Source organism: Ochotona princeps, unplaced genomic scaffold, assembly GCF_030435755.1.
Source record: "Ochotona princeps isolate mOchPri1 unplaced genomic scaffold, mOchPri1.hap1 HAP1_SCAFFOLD_2827, whole genome shotgun sequence".
In the NCBI taxonomy this organism is placed as follows: Eukaryota; Metazoa; Chordata; class Mammalia; order Lagomorpha; family Ochotonidae; genus Ochotona; species Ochotona princeps.
Genome location: NW_026700821.1, coordinates 26,510 through 43,727, shown reverse-complemented (window position 1 = coordinate 43,727; position 17,218 = coordinate 26,510). Strand labels below are relative to the sequence as shown.

General features: G+C 41.6%; 1 protein-coding gene across 1 annotated transcript; it reads right to left on the bottom strand.

Annotated features, from left to right (window-relative positions):
* Positions 1-2,802: 2,802 nt before the first annotated feature.
* LOC131479355 (uncharacterized) lies at positions 2,803-9,984 on the bottom strand. The gene is given in 7 exon segments (XM_058659910.1): positions 2,803-3,008; positions 3,011-3,218; positions 3,758-3,934; positions 4,801-5,165; positions 9,052-9,354; positions 9,628-9,807; positions 9,939-9,984. Coding segments are annotated over 7 exon segments (1,485 nt in total).
* Between the last annotated feature and the right edge of the window lie 7,234 nt (positions 9,985-17,218).

Below are 17,218 nucleotides of genomic sequence, written 5' to 3'. Positions count from 1 at the left end.
CGACATCGTTACTACAACCGCTCTGTCTCTATGCTGCTGAAGCCCTTCTTCACTATTGTCACCCGGTGGAAAACTTATCGTCTCTTCAAGCCGTCGTGGACAAGCTTTCCTCTGCTTTTCGCTCGTTTCCACTCCTCTTCTTCTCTTTCCCACTAGTTAGGTTGCTCTTGTTCTGCTCTTCCTCTTCTCTCGATATCAGCATCTCCTTCGTCTTCTTCATCATTTTTAGTGCCTCGCCCCATGCGGTCGTCACTATTCGCCCTGGAAAATGACGCCAGGACCCCTTCCTCTTCCTCTTCCTCCTTGGAGCCTTCGCTCTCGCTACTTGTGTATAGACTTGTTGTGGACGAGCTGTCGCTACTTTCACTATTACCCGTCCATTCTTCTTCACTGGTATTGAGGGGGCTTTGCTCTTCTTCAGAAGAAGAAGTTGAAGATAATAAATCAGAGGAAGTAACTGAACTCTCAGTATCTGTTTCAGCTCTTGTCATACCCGTACGCCCTCCTCTCTTGCTATTATTACTACTACGGCCGCCGCTACTGCTGCTGCCGTTTTTGCTCTTGAGGCCAGTGCTGGTCTTTTTTTTCGACTGCTGCACTGAACGAGAGCCTTCTGCTGCACTGACTGCTGTGGGAGGTGCGCGTCTACTACTTGTCCTACGAGAAGACGATGATATCTTTTTTTGGTTTGTCTTCTTCGTGTCTTTCGCTTTCGATTTCCCTCCCCAAGTCAGTCCTTTTCCCTCTTTTTTCTTCACTCCACCAAATTTCTTCGATTTCTCTCCTACCCCTTTCCCCTGCATGCGACAGGAAAAGGAAGAAGACAGGTGATAACGACGACCACGATGAAGAACTATTCCACCACCACCACTTCTGTTCTACTTCTACTACTATTATCAGGATTCTCCCTATCAATATCAATACTACTAGTATTACTTCTTCTTTCATCATCCTCGTCATTATCATGCTGCTGCTGTTTTTGTTGCTGTTGTTGCTGGAGCTCCACAAGTCGTGGATTGACACGCAGTGCGTTGGTAGGTAAAGCAAGAGATGTGGAAGAAGAAGAAGTTGAAGAAGAAGAAGGAGCACCAACAGCAAGCTCCTTCGAATATCTAATTTTCTCTTCAGATATATCACTACTGACTATTTTCTTCTTCTTTTTCATCATTAACTCTTGTCTCTTCTTTTTCATTGCTCCTTTACTACTATTACTACTAGCAGTACTACTACTACTACCACCACTACTCGTTCTTGAGATCTTTTCTGCGTCGTAGCGTATATCTGGCCTGTGCCTCCCGCTTTTTTTACTACTACTACTACTAGTACAATTTGCACTTTCGCTTTCTCTTCCATCGCCTCTGGGGCTACTTCTCTTTCTTCTGCTTTGAGTTTCACTGACATCTTTCTCTTGATGAATGTCTACCGCTCTAATCTCACGACTGTCTGCCAATGAGCCTCTACTACGTCTTCTCCTTCCTTCTTTCTCTGGAAATGTCGCTCGACGAGGTTTCAGTCCCCTCTCTTTCCCCGTTGCGCTCTTCCTTTTCGTCTTCGCTTTCTGTCTCTGCTAATTCATCTGAGAAAAAGACATCTGGAAAGACGCGTGATGAGTTGTTGCTTCGCTCCACTCGTAGGAAGTCCACAACGACGCAGTAGTATCTGTAGCACAGCGACCTTTTGTTCGCAATATCTGATTTACTTATATTGATATCTTTTCTGAGTGCTAATGCCCTTCTCTTCCTCTCTTTCTCTTCTTCCTCTTCTTCTTCTTCGTCGTCGTCTAGCATAGGCGTTGCTGTCTGCGGGGACAGCTGTATCTTCCTTTCTCCTTCTTCTTTCTCTCTCTTTAATTCATCTTCTCTGTAGAGTTCTCTGTATGTCTGACGCGCGCTGATAATTCCCCTGCGTCTTCATTAGTATACTCTGCTACATTAATCTCTTTCCCTTTCTGCGTCCTTATAGTCTCTGTAGATTTCGCTCTCCGTATTGAGTTCGCGACTTACTCTTTTCACCACTCCTACCACTACTACTACTACTAGTACATCTCTTATTACTATTACTCGTATTATTATAAGCCTTTTCACCTCCCTCCGAGCTATCACCTTCTGCCTCTGAATTATCATCAATTACATATATTTCAGCTGGCAGGGAGGAGGTATTGGTATTTGAAGTGCATGCTCCAGCAGGTGCGTCCTTACAGCCTTTTCTTCCACGACCGGCATCTTCATGTGAAGCAGTGGAGAAGACCTTTCTTCCATTACTGGAAGGTAAAGAAAAAGAAGAAGAAGTCTTGACTTTAGATTCCGTGAGCATTCGAACCGCTTCCTCTATGCAGCCATTTGCTACCATAGCTGCTGCTAGTGACTCGTCTCTATCGAATCCCATGTGAAAACATGCTGCTGCAGCAGCAGCAACAGCAGTACTTACATTATCATCTTCTTCTATTACCTCATCTGCAGAACTCTCGTTTTCTTCCTCCTCTTCTTCAGATCTTCTTTTTCTTTTCTTCCCTTACTAGACCTCGAGCTTTTCTTTGAGAGCTCTTTAACATTTTCTCCTCCACCACCAGAAACCCTCCCTTTGAGTTGTTCTTGTTTGCTCTTCTTCTTCTTCTTCGCCTCGTCCTCCTTGCCAGTGTTGCTACAACTTGAATCCTCTGCCTCTTTCTCTTCGTTTTCTTCTTCTTCTTCTTCTTTTTCCTCCTTTGTCATTTGCTTCTTCCCGTCGTTCTCTTTCTTCTGTCTCTTAAGAGCAGGACCAACTGATGACGACGAAGCACTCGGTTTAGATGACAGAGTACTATTAGTAGTGGTAAGAGCAGTAGGAGGAGTAGACGAAGAAGAAGAAGATGTCAGATAAGAACGCACTCCACCAAGAGGAGGAGGCGAAGATGTAAGCAAGAGAAGAAGAAGGAGGAGGAGGAAGATGTCTACGCATGAAACGTAATGGCCTCGGCAACACCCAAGACGCTTGCACTTCACTTAGATCTCTGTTTGCTTCTTGCATAGCTCCCGCAATACATTCGAAGGGGTAGGCAAGACAGTTGCAGCTGAAGAAGAAGCGGAGGACGACAAAGAAGAAGACGAAGAAGAGGCTATTACAGAGGAAGCAAGTGCAGTTTTATAATCATTAGTCTTCTTTATCCTTTTCTTTCCTTTGCTTTGATGAGCGCTACTACTACTATTATGCATACCCTCATCATCCTCTTTGTCTTCCACCTCTCCCCCTTCTGTTTCATCTGCGGTTATTTCCGGTTTTCTCACTTGCCCTCTCCTTACTTCATGTCTTGCTCGCTACTTTCCCTCTCTGATATCGTTGTTGAGGCTGTTTTTTGTGTCTTCCCTCTTCTTTTGCTCCCCTTCTTTTTTTCAGTCCCATTATCGTCACGAACAGTCGTCCTCGAAGTAGCAGTACTAGTACTAATAGTACTAGTAGTAGATTGTTTGTTACTAGGAACATCTCGCAGATCTCCTTCTGCTTCCTCTTCTCCTTCTTCGTCAGACACTGATTCCTGACGATCACGCGAACTTGTAGTGGCTTTACTTCCACTAAATCTTGGATACTCATTCTTTCTCATTCTTCCTCCTTCTTTTCCTGCCCCTCTTCCCTTCCTCTTCTTCGGACCTCCCATTTGATGCTGCTGCTGCTGTAGCTCCTTCTCCTCCTCCTCTTCTTGTTGCTCTTTCTCTGTTGAGAACATAGACGCCGGAAATGCATCCATCGCTCCTGCTGCTGCTGCTGCTTTTCCTGCTGCTACTTTTGTTGTGGGGTTAGGTGTCTTGAGGGGAGTAGTGATACGTAATGTTTCCATGGCTCTCTGCGTTCCTTGTTTTCTTGCTGTTAGTCTCTGCTTTGCTGTGCGTTCTGCTTCCGGGCCACAAAAGTATCTCTGATGAATGGCTAATTTGTCCGGAAGAAAGAGGCGACCACAGTACTGCACACAGACACAAATGTATTCGTGCACAAAATGTGAAGTCCCACAGAAAGTGCAAGGGAAGGAGGGAACACGAGAGCAAAACGAGAGAGAAAGAGAGAAAGAGAGAGGAAAAAAAAGACACCCACACTCACATTTTCACACAGACACACACACAGACATGTATATCTACACACATATATAGGTTGAGAGACATGTATCTACATACACGTACAGGTGTATATATATATATATATATATATGTGTACACGTGGAGAAGTATATTTGAGAAAAACGCAGGTTACTACAACGACATTTGTTCAGCAAGAATACTCCTCTACACATCTCCCAACGCCCCTGCAACACCACAGACCACGCATATACACATACACATGCAAACACACACATACACACACACGCGGAGTCGAAGCTCTCTGCGTACACACACACACACATGCACGTATATATATATATATATAGCACGGGAAAGATGTACCAAACAAACATACAAAGGTAGTACACATCAAGGTATATCATGAAAAGTACTACTACTACTGTTTCTTCTTCTTCAAACCATGTATTTGCCCCCCGCCCTTTCCCGTTGGTCCACCACACACACACACAAGTATACATATATATATATATAAATATAACCGGAGGCCATTGTAACATAGACACACACATCGAGAAATAATCATCTAGACAGATATATATATAACCTTTCTGGTACAGAAAAGTATATATATATAGTTTTCAATATGAGGTGATCTTTATGTGTTGTAGCATTCCGAAGAGCAGTAGAGGAAAGCAGTGCACTGAAAGAGAGAGTACGAACGTACGACTAGCACGCACGAACTAGATAACCACGAACTAGAGAGAAAGCTCACCTTGCAAAGACGTTTGTGCTTATTGGTTTCTCTGCGAAAATCCTGCTCGACGGTCTGATAGGTCGTGAGAATGACATCGTACTTCTCCAGTGCGTCTTCCCCCCTCAGGAGGTCTTTGCGAAAAGCGCCGTGATACACCAACACGGAGAGACGTCCTGGACGTACAAATCGCTCGAGCTCCCCCTTCCACTGCAGTAGGGAAGCGAGAGGTGTGATGATCAGTGTCTGCCCAAGCCTGGGAAATTGTCTAGATGTATTGCTTCCTGCTGCAGTGATAGCCGGATGTGCAGGTATTAAGTGTCTAGGAAGTTTGGGTAGGGGGTTCGCTAACAACAACGCAATAACCTGAATGGTCTTCCCCATGCCTAAATAGACCACAACATGATGCGCACAAAACACACCACACACGGCAGTCACGTCGCTATATATATGTATATATATATATATATATGTATATATATATACATGTATATATATATATATATATATGTACATATATATGCATATATATATACATATATATGTACATATACATACATATGTATATATATATATGCATATATATGTACATACACATATATATACGAATATATATGTATACATTTATAGAGAGAGGCAATCCCGTAAACAATGACTGAAGATAAAAGAATCCCCAAGAGTACACCTTGTTTTGTGGTCTTTCTCTGTTCGTTCTTTTGATACTGAGGCCCGCCTTGGGGTCACAGCAAATGAAGACTATTAAAGTGTGGCTGTTTATTCAAAAGTCATCAGAAAACGTGTGGGGGAGAGGCGAGGAGGGCAAGTCTTTCGTGTTACGCGGACACCTGACGGGCGCCTCTTCAAAATGAGAGAGAGCTATTGGAGGGTTATGATATTCGCCGTTCGGAGGAAATACGATATTCGAAGGGGGAACCATTATACTAGCTGTCAAAGGTCTTTATAATAGTTGCTAGAAGAGAACTCTGAAAGCTGTCTCCATTATCATAAGAGCTGTTAGAGGCTTCACTAGAGTAGCTACGGGAGAGCATTCTACTTGCTGTTAGAGATCAGCATAGTAGCGAGAGAAAGTCCAGTATAGTAGCAAACGGGGGAAAGGTCGCTATAATAGCGATTGGGGAAATGTCAGTATGACATCGATAGAACGGAAGGTCACTATAATAGCGATCGGGGGAAGGTCAGTATGATATTGATCGGAAGAAAGGTCAGTATAGCAGCGATCGGGGTTGTTAAAGATTGTTATGATAGTTCTTGGAAGAGCAACTGAATAGGTGGAAGACGGTCATTTCAATAGCAGCAGCAGGGGTAGTGTGTAGTAGTCACTGGCAGAGTATGCAATAATAGCGATTAACGAATATTTTTATATCAAATATAGGAGGGGGGGAGGCCATTACAATAATGATTATGAAAAGAGAATGCGTGAAGTCCTGGCGCAGAGAGCCATTAGAATAGCTCTCGTGGGTTACTGTAGTGGCTGTAGGAGAGACGTTTACAATAAGAGCTCTCGGGGAGAATTCTAATTGCTTTTTCTGTCGTGAGTTATTATAACTGCTATTATATGCTTAAGGGTACTTATATGAGCTGTTGAAAAAGAATTCTATTCAAAGTTAGAGAATTCATCATAAAAGTTTTTTCAGAAGCAAATCTAAATACATTCTGGACGTTATTATCAAGCTACCAAAGGTTTCACTATAATAGCTGTTGGCCTTCACTACAATACTGTAATAGCTGTGGCTACTGTAATAGCTGTGGTACAGTATTAGCTGTGGTACTGTAATAGCTGTGGTACTGTAATAGCTGTGGTACAGTATTAGCTGTGGTACTGTAATAGCTGTGGTACAGTATTAGCTGTGATACAGTATTAGCTGTGGTACAGTTTTAGCTGTGGTACAGTTTTAGCTGTGGTACAGTTTTAGCTGTGGTACAGTATTAGCTGTGGTACAGTAATAGCTGTAATACTTTAGTAGCTATGGTACTGTCATAGCTGTAATATTTTGATAGCTGTGGTACTGTAATAGCTGTAATACCTCAATAGTTGTGGTACTGTAGTAGCTGTGGTATTGTAATAGCTGTGGTAGTATGATAGCTATGGTAGTAAAATAGCTGTGGTACAGTTTTAGCTGTGGTACAGTTTTAGCTGTGGTACAGTTTTAGCTGTGGTACAGTATTAGCTGTGGTACAGTAATAGCTGTAATACTTTAGTAGCTATGGTACTGTCATAGCTGTAATATTTTGATAGCTGTGATACTCTAATAGCTGTGATATTATAATAGCCGTCGTACTGTTATAGCTGTGGTACAGTATTAGCTGTAATACTGTAATAGCTGTGGTACCTTATCAGCTATGGTAGAGTATTAGCTGTAATACTGTAATAGCTGTGGTACAGCATCAGCTATGTAGAGTATTAGCTGTAATACTTTAGTGGCAGTGGTACTGTAATAGCTGTGATACTGTAATAGCAGTGGTATTGTAATAGCTGTGGTCCTCTTACAGCTGTAATACTGTGATAGCTGTGGTACTCTGATAGCTGTGATACTCTAATAGCCGTCGTACTGTAATAGCTGTGGTATAGTATTAGCTGGGGTGCAGTATTAGCTGGGGTACAGTATTAGCTGGGGTACAGCATTAGCTGTGGTACAGTATTAGCTGTGGTACAGTATTAATTGTGGTGCAGTATTAGCTGTAATAGTTTGATAGCTTAGGGACTCTACTAGCTGTGATACTATAATAGCCGTCGTACTGTAAATAGCTGTGGTACAGTATTGGCTGTGGTACAGTATTAGCTATGATACGTTAATAGTTGTGGGACTGTATAGCCGTCGTACGTTAATATAACTTGCAAGAGTGCCATTGTAAGAGCTGCCGGGTCAGTGTACTAGCAATCAAGGAATTTATTAGAACAGTCACGGGGGGTGCTGTGATAGCCTTTACGTCCTTTCTTTATAGATACGCTCTCTCTCCTTCACTTTCAATTGAAGCTGTTGCTTGTATCATGCAAAGACACTTCTGAGCGCTTCTACCTTTATTACCGCACTTTTTCGTATACCACTACCACGCACAGCATGCAACACGAATCCGTCGATATACATATACACATATATATATGTATATTACGTCTCCCGTTTCGAGTATACATATATATATACATGTATGCATATATATATATATATATATATATGCATATATGTATGTATTATGTGTACTTGTGTATGTACACACAAAAAATACAGAAACGCATATATATATATATATAGATATATATATATATATGTATATGTGATACATGCTTTCAGTGTACACATAGATAAGTGGTATATCTACTACCTACACATACGCATATATGTGTTATAGATACAACCTATATATATGTGCTATATATATATATATAGATGTGTATATATATATATATATATTTATATATGCTACCTATACATATGTGTATATTTGTCACATATACTAGTCATATCTATACATATATGTATGTATATAGAGTATAGGTAACTTATATATAAGTATATATGTATGTATGTAAGATGTATATAACCTACATATACGTATATATTTCTCACACATACTACTTATATACATATGTATGTATATATATACTACCTACATATATGTATATTCTTTTCACATATACTACTTATATTGACGTATGTATGTGTTGTCTATACTACATATTTAATTGTATATAGACCACGTGTTATATATATATATACATGTATATATATAACACATATATATGTATATGCATAGATGTATTCAAATATGGGCGTTATGAACAAATTAGAGGGTTTATATGATGATGTATGAACATACTGAAGTGTGAATCAACAATAACAGAGTAACAAAAACGAAGTTTCATGTACAAGCATTTTCCTCCCACCTCTCACGTATTTGTGATTACAGAAATGTTTCAGTAATGACTATTACACGTTATTAATTATGACTATCACACGTTATTCGTAATTCTACTCTCTGGACGTACGCAGTGCCCCTCCTCCTCCCCATCGTGCAGTGCGTACACACCTACTATATATATATACTGAGGTACACCACTCTACATATGTGTACACGTATGTGTTGAGATAAATGCAAACTGGTAGATAATCTTCGTAAGCCACGTAAACACATACTCCAATGAGATCCATAGAATTACGTGTACACATATTACAATGCGATCTATATGTGAAGGCGAAGACAGCAGAAAAACAAGAAAAAGAAGAAGAAGGAAAAGAAGAAAAAAGAACTTACCCATTTCATCAGCAAGTATCCCTCCACGTACTTCGGACCTCTCCTGTGTGCACATCCACCAGACCCCTTCTTCCTGAAAAGGAAGAAGAGGAAGCAGCAAATCTGGAGGGGAAGAAATTCTGCCTTCAATTTTTCGCTGCACAAGACTTTTCATAACAGATTCGACATCACCTCCTTCCGCACCAGCGTCCTTCTCGCGTGCCTCAGCAACGCGTTTCCTCTCGAATTCCTCTGCCTTCTGCGGGTCGGCTGTCCAGTACGCAGCTTCAGACAAAAGACTTCGCACACGTTTTTCTTCTTCTGCTGTTAATGTTGTCAGACAGTAGCACAACATATTCAATTGGAGTGCCTCTCCGAGTTTTTTATGTACACAACTTGGAAACAAAAAGTTACCCCTCTCGCTCTCATTATCTTTCCCTTCCTCTTTCGTCTTTGGAATCTTCCCTTCTCCCTCCTCCTTCTTCGTCTTAGTCGTCTCCTCCTCCTCCTCTTCTTGTTGCTCCTTCTTTGGTGTAATCTTTTCTTCTTCTTCCTTCTTCTTCTCTGCAGCAGCAGCAACATGCGTTGCAGACATACTGCTGCGTGAAGAGGACTCCTCTTCTTTCTTTTTCTCCGTTTCCTCCTTCGTTTCCTCCTTCTTTTGCTCCATCTTAGAGACTATAGAGCCGCGAGTATTATTACCATGGTCTACGCAAGTCGTAGACGTCGTTGCGACGTCCACACCTTTCCGCTGCTTCTCCTTTGCACATGGAGAGCCTATAGAAAAAACAAAATCAAAAGAAAATCACTGACAAACAAAAAGTATACAAACGCGATAATATAAACTTCTATCTCTTTATCAATATTAATCAAGCCCTTTTCTATCCTAGTCGATATTTCTTCCTTACTATGATTGTTGTTAATGTTGATGTTGTTGATAATTATGAATATCATCCCTGCTACGGCTATAAGCGACCCTCCTGCTCATGTCATCGCTGCTGATCTAGTCTGCGTATACTGCACTACTACTGTTACCACCTCGAAAACGGCAGAATTCCTACTACTACTACTACCACTACTACTACGGCTACTACTGCCACTACTACTACTACTAATGCTATACTACTATTCTAACGACCTTGCAAGCGGCAGTATCACTGCTGCTATTACTACTATTCATGCTATACTACTACTGCTACCAACTTCAAATGCCGGTATTACTGCTACTACTTACTACTACCACTACTACTACTGCTACTACTACTCAAACTATGCCACTATTCTAGCGACCTTGCAAACGCCAGTATTATGACTACTACTACTACTATCCATGCTATACTACTATTGCTATCACCTGGCAACCCCAGTATTACTACTACTATCACTACTCATGCTGCACTACTATGCGACCACCTTGCAAACGTCAGTCTAACTACTACTACTACAGTCGTCAGTCTAACTACTACTACTACAGTCGTCAGTCTAACTACTACTACTACTACAACAGTCTATGCTATGCTACAGTTATCACGACGTTAAAACGGCAGTATTACTACTACTATTTATATTCATGCGATATTATCATTGCCAACACCTACTAAACGCTAATATCACTAATACTAATACTGACACCAATGCTGCGATGACTGATACACTACTACTGGTGCTACTAATATTACTACTACTAATATACTACTGCTATTGGTCACCACGTTGCAAACGCAGGCATCACTATTTCTATTACGATAGTACTAACTACCACTGATGCTGCGATGACGACCACTACTACTACTACTATTAGTGTTACTGGTATACTAGTGCGGCTACGACCTTGCAGACGCTGGTTTCAGTACTACAACTACGATAGTACTGATGCTGCGGTATAGTATAACTACTACTATTACTTGTAGTGTTACTATTACAATTGGTTGTATAGCTGACTACTCCTGCTGTGCATGGTCGTGATGCTATATCTACTGCTGCTAGTATATATTCGTTGCTGTCAGTACGTTTGCTGTTTTCTGATTACTGCTGCTAGTGCTAACGCGAGAGGTGTGTGAACTACTTACACCACACTTTGACGTGTCCTTACAGAACACAATGTGTGCATCTTTTTTTTTCAGACCTTCGCTATAAACCCAAACATGGCCTCACTTGTTGCTGTAGACGAAGTGTCTGCGAAATCCCTTGAGACGGAGGTATCTACATGGTTTTCACGGAGTTTTTTGCTGTTTGATGTCCGTAAAACTTGCTGATAATTTGGAGCTAACATCCTCCCCCTTTGCATCACTGTTTACTCTGGAGTCTCCATCGTTTTTGATGTGTTTGTTTGAAAGTTTCGTCTCTTCGTCTTCTTCAATTTCCACTTCTTCCTCTCGCTTCTGTGACCCCTCCTCCTGCTGCTGCCCCTTCTCCTTCTTCGTCTTCTCTTGTTGTTGTGGTGGTTGTGATTGTTTTCTGCCTCCTTCCTCGCGCTTGTGCGGGTGACTACTGCTAGAAATTTCTTCACCATCCGTCAGTTTCTCTTTCTTGACATAAAGCCGTGCCCGTCCTTCTCTCCCTTCTGCTCTCGCTCCTCCTCCTCCTTCTCAACTCGCCGCTCTTGGTCTCCTTCATCTCCTCCTCCTCCTTCACCTTCATCACGTTGCTTTATCTGTTGCTCGTCTGAGATCTGCTGGTGGTCGTCTGTTTGTCGCAGCTGCTGCGCTTCCGTTTGTACGTTTTCATGCTGCGGATGATGCTCCTGCTGCTGCTGTGTCACCCGCTCCTTCACCTCCTCCTCCCCCTCCTCTTCTTGGGTTGTGTGCTGTTCTGATTTTTGCTGTTGGTCATTTCATTAAGTAGCTTCCGAAGATGCTGTACTTCCGACGGGTGAAGTTCCCCCGGTAAAAGAATTTTCAGCAGCTCGCGACAACATGAAGGCGTCGCATGCAGCCAGCAAGTCAATAGACCGTATGCTCCTCTTGGATCCGCGGTCGATACCCCACACGTAGAGCTCCCTTCTCTATTACTCCACCACAACAGCGGCAATGGCTCTGGCTGCAGCACAACCATCACGCATCGTGAGACCTTCAATACATTATTACAGCACATGAAACCATGCTTGTCATATTTTCCACCACACCATTTAGAGTTCATACAGAGCGAAAAGTCGCCATACAAATACATAGATATGTTTTTCCTCAACATATATATATTATATCGATCCATATATACATACGCACATATGTACGTACGTACATACATGTACATACATATACATAGGCAGTAGCACATTGAGGGCTTTACCGACAAGCTCACAACGTCAAACGCACTCTCCCACTTACCAAGTGCTTCACTCAAAAACATCCCATATATAAATATGTACACATATACACCCGCACATATGTGTGTACATATATACATCTGGAGATATACATATGTAAGAGCGCACTCAAAAACATCTTATATATAGATATATATACACATATACACACGCACATATGTGTGAACATATATACATCTGGAGATACACATATGTAAGAGCGCACTCAAAAACATCTTATATATAGATATATATATACACATATACACACGCACATATGTGTGTACATATATACATCTGGAGATACATACATATATATATATATATATATGTAGCAGCGCACTGAGGAGGCACAGGCTGTCTATGATGTATTGTGGGCTTGTATTGATTCTAAAGAGGAGAAGAGCACCGATATGTGTTTGTTAGTCTTCTTCTTTTTCTTCTTTTTATTTACCGTCCTTCTCATTTGAGAGTCGCTGCCGTGCACCCACACGGTCTTCGATCATATCTCATAGATCTTGTTCTGGCTAGCCCCCCAGAACGAATAATTGCGTATGTGCGTGTGCATACTTAGAGAACTCGTAGAATGCCCCATAAACCCACAGAGAGAGAGAATGACAAGAAGAAAAAGAAGAAGAGGAAATACAACGAAGCAAAAGTGTAAGCAACGGAGAGAGAATGACAACTAGAAGAAGAGAAATAAGAGGAATTGTTACGAAGAAAGGAGAGAGAATGAAAGTGAGAGAGAATGACGAGAAGAGGAAGAGGAGGAAGAACAAAGAAGACAGGAAAGAGGTCATATTTGACAGATCCACAATACTACTATATATATATGTATATATGTATGTGTACGTATATATATATAAGAGAGAGAGAGAGAGGAAGACAACAGAGACAGTTTGTGAGGACATGCCAAGAGAGAAAAGAAAAAGAGGATGGATATTTCCTACACAATTGTATGACTGGAACGGTTTGCGTGTTAGACTACTGGGCTATATGAGCAAATCTGCTTGTGTAATATGTTTGAGGCGAATGCTTTTGAAGAACAGTTCTCCAGACAAAATGTGTGTGTTTGTGCGTGTGTGTGTGTGTGTATTTCCTGTCAAAGAATGCTTCGACTTACATTAGCTCTACCTTTGTACATGCACTTAATGTGCTTCTATCTGTATATAGTAGTCTCCCATGAAGTATAAGTATTTTTGTGTTTTCGTCTGTGTGTGTTACGTATGTATGTATTATTTGGATTGAAGATTCGTATGTAAGATTTTGTCTCACCTAGAACGACTATGAACCTTCTTCTGCGTGTTCGCGTGCTCATTTTCTGAATAGCACGTTTACACGAAATGTACGTTTTGTGTTTTCTTCGGTATAGACATCCGACCCATACAGAGATTCCATGCTCCGTATTTACAGATCCATTATATATACACATATGTACGTATATGTAGATACATATGTCTACGTGTTTATACATACATACAAACACACACATATATGTATATATATACATCTATAAATATACACATATGTACATATACGTATACAGATATATATGTTTCTAGTTAAATGGTTGCTTCGTGTGTGTGTGTGTGTGTGTCCACGTATGCGTGTACTTGTCGGTGTGTCTTGAGTGTATGAACCAGAAAATTATTCCAAGGAATTGTCCCCTATACAAACGCCTCTCAACAACACATATATATACGAATTTATAGAATGACGTTCCTTATATATATGTATACATATAGCTATAAATAGATGTATATATATATATATATGGATAGGTGGGTATATGTGTTTGTATGGGTGGAGACTACAATATATCCTCACCAGTTGGAGCGCGTTGTGCAAGGAGGCGTACGGCATGTACATCAATATCCTGCTGCTGCTTCTTAGTCATCGTCTTTCGAAGTTGTTTTAATTTTTGTAAAGTGATCCATGCTTTCTCAGAAGCAAGAAAAAAGCAGTCATCTGCCGTTAGAGCGGTAAGCGCTTGCAGCAGAGAAAAGTGCATCGAGTGATGCAATATCGCATGCGCTATCACCTCCCCCCATTTTCTGTATGTAAGCGCAAAGCTTGCTTTGAGAGAGTTATCTTTCTTCCTTCTATTTCTTTAGGGTGAACTGTTTCCTCCTTCTTTCACTCGCTCTTTCATCTCCTCTCAATTTTGCCCTCTGCGTTCTCTCTCTTTTTTTCTGTAATCAGAGTTTTCCTCTTTCTCTTCCTTCTCGCGATGAAACTCCCTCTCTTTCTCTTCTTTCTCTCCTTTGACCTCCCCCTCTCGCTGTCCGCTGAAATTTTCTTCTGCCTCTTTCTCGCTCTCTCTCTCTCTTTTTCCGTTCTCCTTTCTCTTACATTCTTTGTCTCTCTCTCTCTCCCTCCGCTCTCCTTCTTTCTCCTCTTGACTATCGATACACACTGGAAGCAGTAAAATATGTACACGTCTCTCTAACCTAGGAACACGTATGCCAACACTATCTCTCGTGCTCTCACAACACAGTGCTACTACTTCTACTGCTGCTCCTCCTGTTGCTGCTATTACCCTTGCTGATGTTGCTGTTTCTAGATGATTATCTGTATGAACTCCAATGTGGCCCCGTGACCAGGGGGTCTCTTCCTTCAAAATAACTGCCTTTTTGTGTGATGGTCCTTGCGAAAATCACATCTGTGTTGCTGCTGCCGTGATTCTATTTCCGCTCTGTACACTACCATCCGCTTTCAAAAAGCTGGTGCGCGTGCATGCAGAACGCCTGCGTATGCCGTCTACACATCTGGAATACTACAATAAATATATACGTACGATTCGAATAGCTCTGCATTTGATTCCACAAATTGATTACCACTCGTACACTACTGACTAACCACAGATAACACCTGCTGTTTATTATTTTGTCTCCATACGATAATGTTATTACTGTACTGTAGCACGTACCTACTGCACCTCCCAACCCCACTCGCTCTTTCGTAGCTCCGTTGTTGCCTGCATTAGCTCGTAGGGGTCTCTAAAAGATATTGCTGGTGAGCACCATATTTCTTCTCTCAAGAAGTCCTAGAATTCTACACCTGCATTGCAAGTCTGGCTTCCGTCTCGTACACGAGGGCTCCGGGCAGATTTGTATGTTGTTTCCACTCCATGTGCGTGGCACGGTGTTGTTGCTTCGCCTGCAATTTTCACCGAGTCTGTTAACAAGAACTGCGTTGTTCCGCCTTGACGAAGGGGGTAAGTTATCATTTCCTGCTACACTTCTTTATACGCAGTGTTTTATTTTTCTCCTCATGTAGATTGATACTATTTTGCAGCCCCACATTAAGTCGCGTACTCAAGTACTTGGCTGCTACATTGAGAAGTCGCGAACTCTAACACTTGGCTGCTACACGGAGTGTAATACTTCGCTGCTACACTTTTCCACTCAGTTGTCTAGTTGTCTCCTACACTCAGTCATTTAGTCGAATTTTTCCTTCCTGCACTGAGCTACGTGGTCTAATATTTTGCTGCCCCACAATAAATCGTCTCGTGTAATATATATCCCTCCTGCATTGAGTTACGCAATCTAATATTCAGCTCTCCACAGTAACTCGCGTAATCTAATATTTTACTCCTACACTAAGTCGACTAGTCTGTTACTTCGCTGCAATTCTAAGTCACGCAGTCTATCCTCTACCTGCTACCATGTACTAAGTAGTATATTATTCCTTGCTACAGTGTACCCAGTAGTCTATTGAGTCCTTTCTACAATGTATCACGTAGTATATTTTATTTTTCTGCTACGATGTACTTAGTATTCTATTAATTCCCGGCTGCAATGTACCTAAGAGTATAGAATTTCCCTGCTAAGCTGTTGTGTTGCCTTTCCGCATATACCACTGCTTATCAGAAAAAAACATGCATCGCCTCTTCTCAACAAGTACAAGACGACACAACACCTTGCCGCACCCTGCAGCGTACTATGCGCATATATATATATATATATAATGTACAAAGGAAATACTGAAATAAATTTATATCTATATATACGTATATACATATAGTAGGCGGCTTTTGAAGAAGAATGCTCGCGTAGCTATTCACTTCATAACAAGAAGAAAACTGCCCTATCCTGTCTTCACTTCTTTCTACATTCCCAGTGAATTCCTTCAGTCCTCGATATCCTCATCACCCAGAATTGAAAAGTACAAACTTCACCTCTAAACTACTTTTTACCGGTCTTTCTTTCTGCACCGTTCACTAAAATGTTACTGCCAACTACATGAATACATCCTAACGAACAGTGGAGGCTCTGTGACACCCCCTTCTGACCTGCCGACACTATACCGTCACTGTGAACACAGTATGCTTCTTTGCGATCGTCAACATTACCACGCACGTCGGGTCCCCGCTACCGCAGCATCACTACAAGGCCTCCTCCCAGCTACCAACGAGTATTTTCGCTTATTGCCTGCAAAGCAATCATGTAGCACAAAAAGTCATAAATTTCAGAAAGTGCGTCAATAGCAGCAGGTCCCACGGCTCTGCTACCCGATCTAGTTACTATTCACTCGAACACAGCTGCAACTCCTGTTGTCGCTGCTGAGCGGCACGCAAAAATTTCTCTACCGTTGCCTCCACTGCGTTACCGCATCATTCTTCCAGGTGTACCTACGCCCATATCATTGCGCATGTAGATGTCGACACACGTCATGCATTCTATACGTATATATACCCGTGAATGAAAGTTCTATGTAGGATAAAGGACGTGTTTCTTCTGCCGCTTTGAAAAATGCAAAAAAAACTTTGCTATGGCTTCTTGCAGCCATTACAACAACAGAGTATAAAGCGGATCCACGGGGACGAAGCTACACGGCACGAAAGAATTAGAGATACGGTGCGCTAGTTGCAAACCAGAGCAG